Source organism: Orycteropus afer, unplaced genomic scaffold, assembly GCF_000298275.1.
Source record: "Orycteropus afer afer isolate SDZICR_OR568_19922 unplaced genomic scaffold, OryAfe1.0 scaffold00489, whole genome shotgun sequence".
Taxonomy (NCBI): domain Eukaryota; kingdom Metazoa; phylum Chordata; class Mammalia; order Tubulidentata; family Orycteropodidae; genus Orycteropus; species Orycteropus afer.
Window position 1 is genome coordinate 311061 of NW_006922076.1, and position 9033 is coordinate 320093.

General features: G+C 52.0%; 1 protein-coding gene across 1 annotated transcript in view; it reads left to right on the plus strand.

Moving 5' to 3' along the window:
* Positions 1–3844, plus strand: part of PIWIL1 (piwi like RNA-mediated gene silencing 1) — a 58379-nt gene extending 54535 nt beyond the window's left edge. Inside the window, exons 18-20 of the mRNA XM_007955027.1 lie at positions 858–983; positions 3430–3577; positions 3728–3844. Of these exons, the coding sequence (XP_007953218.1) occupies positions 858–983; positions 3430–3577; positions 3728–3844 (391 nt within the window). The remainder of the gene's footprint in view (positions 1–857; positions 984–3429; positions 3578–3727) is intronic.
* The last annotated feature ends 5189 nt before the right edge of the window (positions 3845–9033 follow it).

Below are 9033 nucleotides of genomic sequence, written 5' to 3' on the forward strand. Positions count from 1 at the left end.
GGGTTTGAACCACCAGCCTTCTGGTTAGCAGTCAAGTGCCTTAGGCACTACACTACCAGAGCTCCTTTATTGCCAGTAGGACTGTTCAAAGGACAAGTATAACTGCTTGGAGAGCTGGATAGGAAGTGTGTGACAGGAACTCCAGGGGGCCAGAGACTGGCCGTCTGAGGGCGGAACTTGGGAGAGGCTGGCACAGGTGCGGTGCCGGGCGGGGCATCTGACTGGAAACAGCTGCAGGCTCTTCTGGGGTGGGGCCAGGCTCAGAGGTGTCATGGTTCTGGCAGTGGGAAGAGTGGAGTGGGGAGGGGAAGGGTGAACGGCGAGAGTCTGGTGTCACTGTGCCCCCCAGGTGGTAGTCCACACGGAAGTCTCTGGGTCCCGTGAAATGCTGTTCTTCTGGAAGATGGATTGTTGGTAGCCCTGACGGATTGAGCCCTGGTTGTCTGGATGGGCCGTGGACTGATATGCAGGCTCTTCACTTGCCTTCCATTAGGGATTTCAGGGTTAACATCTTACTTTCCACATCACAGAACATGCCCACTGAAGAGGGTGTGAAATTGCGAACTGGGAGCCACACTGGATCTAACCCTTGGGTCTGTGGGCAGCACAGTGAGCTGCATGAGTTGTGTCGTGGTGCATGGCCGTGCCATTTTATTCTCCACCCCCCACCCTGCCTAAAGCGGGCACCTGTTGAGGGCGAGACCTTGTCCTGCCTCCTTCCGAGGAGTGCTTGTGTGGAGTGTATGTCCGGCAGGACTGTGTGTTCTTCTTCTAAGTAGAGAAGGGGGTGTCTGAGTGAGTGCCCATACCCTTGGGAAATCAAACTGACTGTGTGGTTATCTCGCCATCATCTTTAGCCCAAGGCTCACTGTGATTGTGGTGAAGAAACGAGTGAATGCCCGGTTTTTTGCCCATTCCGGAGGAAGACTCCAAAATCCACTTCCTGGGACAGTCATTGATGTAGAGGTCACCAGACCAGAGTGGTGAGTTCCGTGGGGTTCCAGGAAGGCTGTCTGCAGTGGGTTCTCTGAGCATCAACCAACCTTCACACACTTACTCTGTAGTTCTTAAGCTCTGCCTCCTCTTAAAAACAGGAAATCCTGGAACTGGCTTGATGTAGCACCCTTGATGTGGTGAAGTTTGTGTGTCAACTTGGTTGGGCCTAGTTGAGTGGCTGGGCAGCTGGTGGTAGTTATTCCCCATGATGAGACTGGCAATCAACTCCGTGGTAGGATCTACCACAAGCAGCTGAGTAGCTACTTTAGGGATGTGTTCTGCTTCCCACATATAAGAAACAGTTTCAGGAATGCTCTTTAGCCTATGGCACGCCTGAACCCTGCATGTAGCCGTGTCATTGTTCAGCAGCCTGCCATGTTCTGCCAACCTTGGGACCTTTAATGGACTTGAATTAATGGCCTGCCATGTGGTTTGGTACATCCGGACTGTACCTTTTTACTTGTCAACCTTGGGTTTGTCAGCCTCAGTAGCCAGCAGCTGTCTGAGTGAAGAAAAGCTTCTAGCTCCAGTGGGTAGAAGCAAGAGGCAGAGCTGAACCCCAAGGCTGAGGGGCTTCCCAGCCCCTAAAGTCTGGCACTTTGAACTCGAACTTAAAGCCTCCAAACTGTAAGAGAATAAACTCCTGTTTGTTCAAGCATCCCATTTGTGGTATATTCCTGTTGGAGTGGCACTAGGGAACCAGAACACTTGGTAAAGCCTGTGTCTTTCTAAATCAGTGTCTAAAACGGACCAGGAGTCTCTAGGGGAAAGCGGGCGCCTGTCTGTGGCACTCCTTGTATGTAAAGGGGAGCTGCTGGGTTTTTCTGTTTTCGTTTTACCTCGACAGCCTTCTGCACAGATTCTTGTTCCCTACTCACAGTCATTGTGACTGATACTCACGTAGCCAAAGGCACAGCTGCATCAGAAGCACAGGATCAAATGACAGCAGTGGCTTCGGAGTGGGCACAGCTGCCAGATGAGATAAGAAAGTACCTGGAGCCAGCCCGCTCCGACACAGACGGTCCCGGGCCAGCCACTCAGCAGACAGTTTGGCCACACTGTCGTGAGACTTGGTTTCAAGTTGTTGAGGTGCTCAAAAACCCTATAGGGCAAGGAGGAAAGGGGGCTTTACACTTCCAGGTTCTTAATGACAAATCCAGCAGCTCAAATAAATGAGCCCCCTCCTCAGGGCTGCTCCTGTTAGGATGATGTCTCCTTTCCTACAGAAATGACTTGGAGCCTTCTGAGGCAAGGTGGGCTTTCATCAGGAGAGGTGTAGCAGCAACCCGAGCATTTATGGGCATCCTGTAAGAATCTTGGATGAACTCGGGTACCTGTGTGAGCAGACGGCCGTCAGTCAGCTCTGTTCTTTGACTGTGGGCACAACTTCCTGTTTTAAGACACAGTGTTCTGGATTTCTGTCTATCTCAGGTGGATGTTAGTTATGACAGTGATGTTCTCTTGATGGGGAAATGTCAGCCCAGCAAGAGGGAGGCTCGGATGGGAACGCGGCAGGCTCCGGCCCTGCGGAGCACCTCTCTGGAACGCCTCTGCCTCCCAGTGCTCAGTGCTCTGATGTCAGGTTGCACTGGGAAGCACGAGGAGACCCCTGCGTTAGGCCGTGAGATGTTGGGGGACGCCACCCCCACTGCTTCTCTGGCTGCACTTGGGGAGGTCGCTGTGAACGAACATGGGCCACACTGGGCTCTGCTCCAGCTGCTGGGATCTCTTCTTCGCAGCAGGCCGTCGAACCCTCTGATTGGTCCGCCCTGTTCAAAAGCATCAGCAGTAGCTCTAGGTCCCCGTGGTTTGCTTGTCTCACTAGTCCGCTGGACATCATGAAGCGCAGGGTTATTTTCCTAACATCAGCATTGGACAGAAACTGAAGGGAACGCTTTGTTGTTGTTATTAGGTGCAATCGAGTCGTTTCCGACTCATAGCGACCCCATGCACAGCAGGGAACACCGCTAACGTTATATAGTCCTTCCCGTTGGTTCTCCTTGGGTTCGGCATCCTGTCCCACACTGGCTGTGTTCATGGTGTTTCTTGCTCTTGAATATTGGCTATAAATCCTTAGGTATGAAATGAGCCAAGTGTGTCCTTATGAAGTAACTATGGGAATGGAAGAGGAGACAAGGCTCTCTGGTGAAGTCGTGTTTGGGGATTAAGAGCCCCTGGAACAAGGCTCCGTGTCCCCACAGCTGCTGCCCTTTGAGCCTGCACTGCCGCTTGTTGTCACCCTCCCTGGCGTGGGATGTGGCACAGGCTGTGCACACCCGCCTGCCCGCAGCCCAGACCCTGCCCAGCAGGACAGCGCCTGGCCTTCTGCCATGAGAAGGAACGCGCATCCTCAGCACACGGACTTCTCACTTTGGGGTCGCTGGCTTTGCTCCCAGCAGAGAACCCTCACCTGCATGTGCTCTCTAATTCCAGGTATGACTTTTTCATCGTGAGCCAGGCTGTGAGGAGTGGCAGCGTGTCCCCCACACACTACAACGTCATCTATGACAGCAGCGGCCTCAAGCCGGACCACATACAGCGGCTGACATACAAGCTGTGTCACGTGTATTACAACTGGCCAGTAAGTCTATCTGTCGGCATTGGTTCCCATCACGGAGAAGGTGGTTAGCGCTTCAAGAGAGAACCGCGGTGTTTTCAAAGAGTTTAGTTGAGAGTGAGATTTGAACCCAGGGAGGGGGACTGGCAGTGACGGGCTCTTGCTTCACCGCAGGGTGTCATCCGCGTGCCCGCTCCTTGTCAGTACGCTCACAAGCTGGCCTTCCTGGTGGGCCAGAGCATCCACAGGGAGCCGAACCTGTCGCTCTGCAGCCGCCTCTACTACCTCTGACCAGCACGCGGACCGGTGCGGCTGCCGCCTCCCTTCCCGTCCTGAAAGGAGAGCCTTGGGAGTTTTTAGAGCTGTTCCTTATTTTTTTAACGGTTAGCTGGCTATAACTTGGGGAGGGGATTAGGAGACCTTGAGTTGGTTTCTAACATTGCTGTTAATTCACTTCCTTCTTTTGTAGGTGAGAATTGAGGTTTTATATTTTAACTTGTTTGCCTCTCATAAGCATGTTGTGAGGACGTTTGTTGTTTTTGTAAAATGGGAATAAGCACTTTGTATTATTAACAGGCACTCAGACTGTTTGACTGGGGACTTAAGAGTCCTGTGAGCTGGGCATGAGTTGTCCTTGTCCTATGTTAAGGTGACCCCTGAGATGCTGACTTGGGATTTAACACTGAGGGAGAAGCCTACACTGGGCCTTCACCCCATTCATGGATCAGGTTACTGAGTAATGAGTCTCTCCTAGTTCAGAGAAAAGTTCCAGGAAGTGACTAGTACAGCGTGGAGGGAACCGATGAGGTTCTGTGGGAAAAGATGCCTCTTTTCTATTAATTTTTCTTGGCGCGATGGTCTGGGGGTTAGAGAAGGTAACTGAAAGCTTTTAGATTCCTGTCCAGAGATGCATTTCAGGCTCTTTAACCAGAGACAAAGAGCCAGTAATTACATTAGCATTGCTCCTTTATTTATTTCACTCTGTAGCTGGGACATCGTTCTCTGTTACAAAATAAAATTGAAGCGATTGTCACCTCACGTGCACCCTAGTGTGTGGTTTTGTTTTTCCTGAAAGCACTTGTGTTTCCTTTCCATACAGTGTCAGCCAGAAGGGAAGGATCCCATTCATCAGAGCTAGATTAGCATCCCTGGCAAATGGCACTGTCAGAGTGCAGTTGTGTTAGGGGCGGCCACTGCCTGCGACACTCAGCACGAGAACGGGCCTCTGGAGCCTAGAGGGAGCGGTCCTGTCAGCAGTGACTGAGTCTGTTGGCTCCCAGATTGACTGGAAGGTTGGCAGAGAGCAGGCTCGTGGGTCACGAGGATGTCTTTAGCGCCTGCTTGTGAATGCTAACGTCTGGACGCCCTGCTGACCTACCCAGTGGAACAAACGTTCGTGACCCTGACCGACGCACACAGCCCGGTGCTCAGTGCTCTGACGTCTGCAGTCTGGTGCCTTGCGGCCAGGTCTCGCCTGACCCCACTGGTCGTGCTATCACAGCACCTCCTGGGCTTAGCCGGAGCAGCAGTCAGTAGAAAGACTCTTTAGTTTCCTTTCAGTCCTTCAGGCTGCACTGTCCGGGCATGTTAGCTTTGGCTCACTAACCTCTGTGATTGCTGAGAAGTGGGTGAGCACTGCCCAAACCTGCCCATGTGACTGGGGCTCACCACCCACCTGAGCTGGCCTCCTGGAGTCTGCTCTGCAGCACCTGGCTTGCTGTGGGACGGCACAGGTTCCGGGCCCCAGAGCAGACCTGGGAATGAGCACTTCTAGGGCAGAGGCCACACATGCACGTGACTGAGGAGAGAGTGTTGGCATGAAGCAGGTGTGGAGGCGACAGGCTCTGTCGGAAGCTGCTCTTGCTGGGCTCCCTTCTCTTTGGTTGTAGTCGGATGGGCTTCCCAAGGTGACAGAGATGGTCACCAAAAAGTCCAGGTTTATGTCTCAGCTCCGCCCTGATAGCATCAAGACCTGGGCCCGTCTGTACCTCTTAGAGCCCAAGGGAAGCACTATTGTGACTGGCGGGCCTGGTCACTTGCATACCGTGGAGTCCGGGGGTCAAGTCAGGCACCTCTGGGAGGTGGTAAGGACAGTGTGGGTGCCTCCTGGAGAGAGGACAAGCAGGGGTGGACAGGCATGGTGCCCCTTGGGGAGAGATGAGCATACAGGGTCCTATAATTTCTCAAAGGAAAAAAAAAAGCAAAAGTTCTTTCTGGAATCTGGCTGCTTTATAACAAGTAAGGTCTGGATTTTCCTCCCAGATGCTTGAAAGTGTTGTCGTGTTGTAGACGCTGACATGAGGCTCCTGGTCCCGAGCCTGGGCTGGGTGGGCAGTGCCTCTGACCATGCGATCAGGGCAGTGGTTGGGAGGGGGGTGCTCCAGCAGCTCTGGGGACCCCAGTCTGCCCAGCGTTGTCACCGTGGTTTGCTGCTGTGTGGCGGCACAATGCAGGGGCTGAGCACGCGGACTCAGCAGTTGGCCCGAGTGCCAGCCGTGGCGCGACGGACAAGTTACTCCATCTCTCCACGACTCTCCTTGCCGCTCTTCAGGAAGCACCAGCATACAGTAAGTGCCACACGTTGTCTGCCCCACCCCCATCGGTATGTGGCCCTTGCCCTTCCTGCCGTGCTGCCCACGGAATTAGCACTGGGCGAGCTCCCTCTGAGGCTCATACTTGTCTGCACACAGGCGTTGCCAGGTGTCTGCCCCCAGGGTCTGTTCAGACCCATCTGCAGGGCCTTCCACGCTTGCAGATTCCCAGTCTGCACTGGGAATCCGTGGGGTGAGTGTGGGAAGAGCGTCCCCTATATGAACCCTCCCACGTCTCCGTGCAGACGAAGGGAGCGGTGCCTGTTCTACACTCCAGGGTGCCTCTCAGAACCACCCAGAGCACCACAGTTGCCCTGCCTGCTCAGTGAGGATCTCGGAGTGGGGCCTGGCCACGGGCACCATGTTCCCAGGACTGGGACAAAAGGGGTGACATTGGACTGGGCAGAGGTGAGACCGTCAGGCCCCACAACCACCAGCTGGGCTCTGAGAGCTGCCCTGTGGTCATGCCAGCCTCTGGCCATCCTCAGCGCCCCATGTGCTGTCCCACTGGTTCAGTCCCCTCGTGGGTCCTCAGCCTGAGTCCAGAAGAGGAGGCAGCCCTACATCTCTGCCCTTTGGCCCAGCCAGGAGGGGCTTCTGTAAAGGTGACAGCCCAGAAACCTGCTGGCACTCAGCTTTTCTAGGACACATGTGGCATCCCCTTGCATTGGGGGCCAGCCTGACAGCCGCCGACGGCAGGCACTAGTGGATGTAGGGCTGCTGCCGTGTGCACCGGAGCTGCCCGGAAGGAGTGGCGTCAGCCCGAAGATGGGGGGGCAGCGGTGCTCGGCCACCTCGCCTAGCTTCCCGGCGCCCTGCTGGTCGGCCCCGAAACCTGCAAGATGCCTCAACGTTGTCCTCGAGATGGAAGGTACCGAGTGACGTGGAGGCACAGTGAGTCGATCGCTTTTTGGCTCTGTTGGTTCTGACCACGTTGGGAGTTTTGAGCGAGCTTTTCCACTGCCACCAACAGGCACTCATCATGTTTTAATTAAAAACAAAGGCTGACTGAGGCTGATCCTGAATTTCCATGATTCATTATTATCATTTCCATTTTTCAGAGTAGAAATATTTGGAGACAATACATATTTGAGAAGAAATTCAACAATACAAGGCCTCTTTTTGGTAAAACTCCATACTTTGTCCCACTGTCACACTGAATGTAAAGCGTATGAAAAGAAAGAACCAGTTGCCTTGGAGTCGATGGAGGCTGGTGCCCCTGTGTGTCAGAGCAGAACTGTGCTCCAGGGGTCCCAGCAGCTGCTTTTCCAGAAATGGACTACCGGGCCTTTCTTCCCAGGCACTTCGTGGTGAACCTGAACCTCTAGACTTTTGGTTAGCAGTTGAGTGCATTAACCATTTGTCTACACCACCCTGGGGCTTTATTTAAGGGGTCCCCACATGCCCTTTGTCAGTTACATCAGAGTTCTTCTGCCAGTTGTTGACAGCTTTGTTTCCCTTTCCATAAGCTGTCATTTGATGAGCAGAAATCCTCAGTTTTAATAGATCCAGATATACCAGAGTTTCTTCTCTGAGTATCGCTTTCATGTCTTCTTCAAGCACTTCTGCTCCACCCAAGGTCAGAACACTATCCAGCCCTACCTACTAACGATTTACTTCCAACCTGGAAACCCTGCATTTCTCGGGAGGTGATGGTTGTGAGCAGTTTGGGGTAGGACTGTAGTTTGTGTTCCCATGACAGTCGTCACCCTGCAAAGAATGTCATCTTTTCCACTTGTGTCATGTGACCTCAGTTACATAGAAGAGGTCCATGCATGTCTAGGTCAGATTGGCATGGGTTATATAGGTGTCTTGTTTTCATTACTGGGCCTCCCTAGTTCGTGACCTCATAGGACAAGTGTCTCCCTTCATGACTTGTTAAGTTCCGTGGGAACTTTAGGATGTGACTGAATTGCATGGAAGTCATAGACTTTTAGGGAGAACAGGCGTCTTCGTGATTTCAGGTCTTAGCATCTTTCCTTCAGCTCTCTGTCTGCTTGGACTTTGTTTCATGGCTGCTGTTAGATTGACTCCTAAGAGCCGTGGAGTCTTGTTGCCATTGAATGTCACCTCATAGAGATTTTCCTTGACTCCTGTACTTCAGGCATATGAAAATGGAGCTGACTTTCCATGCTGCTGTCACATCTAGTCACTCCAGAAAACTGTCACTTCTGATGATCTGTCTGAAGCCTGTTGTGTTTTCTTTGTAGGCAATTCAATTCTGTGCAGAGAATGGCAGTTCCCTTGTCTCCAGTCTTATGCTTTCTTTTTCTTTTTTGTTGTTGAATAAACGGGATGGTGCTATACATCCTTGTTTCATTCCCGGTTTCCACGTGAACACTTCTCACTTTTCCCCTCTCGAGATTATGTTCCCTGTAGAGTCTAGTATGAATCTAGGAAAATTGAAAGTTTGTCAAAAATGAAATGAAATGCATAAAGATCAATATTGTAGGCATTAGTGGGCTGAAATGGACTGGTTTTAGCCATTTTGAATCGGACATGCATATGATCTACTATGCCGGGAATGACAAATTGAAGAGGAATGGTGTGGCATTCATTGTCACATAGACTGTTTCAAGATCTGTCCTGAAGTACATTGCTGTCAGTGATAGGATAATATCCATATGCCTACAAGGAAGACCATTTAATACTACTACTATTCAAATTTGTGTACCAACCATGAGAGCCTCGAGTTGGAATATTGAAAGATTCTAGGGGCAAAATATTAAATGACACAGGAAGCGGCAAAAGAAGATGGAAGGAACACAGAGTCACTCACTGTAACATAAAGAATCGGTCAGTGTTCATCCATTTCAGGAGGTGGCATGTGATCAAGAACCAATGGCACTGAAGGAAAAAGTTGAGCTGCACTGAAGGAATTGGCGAAGA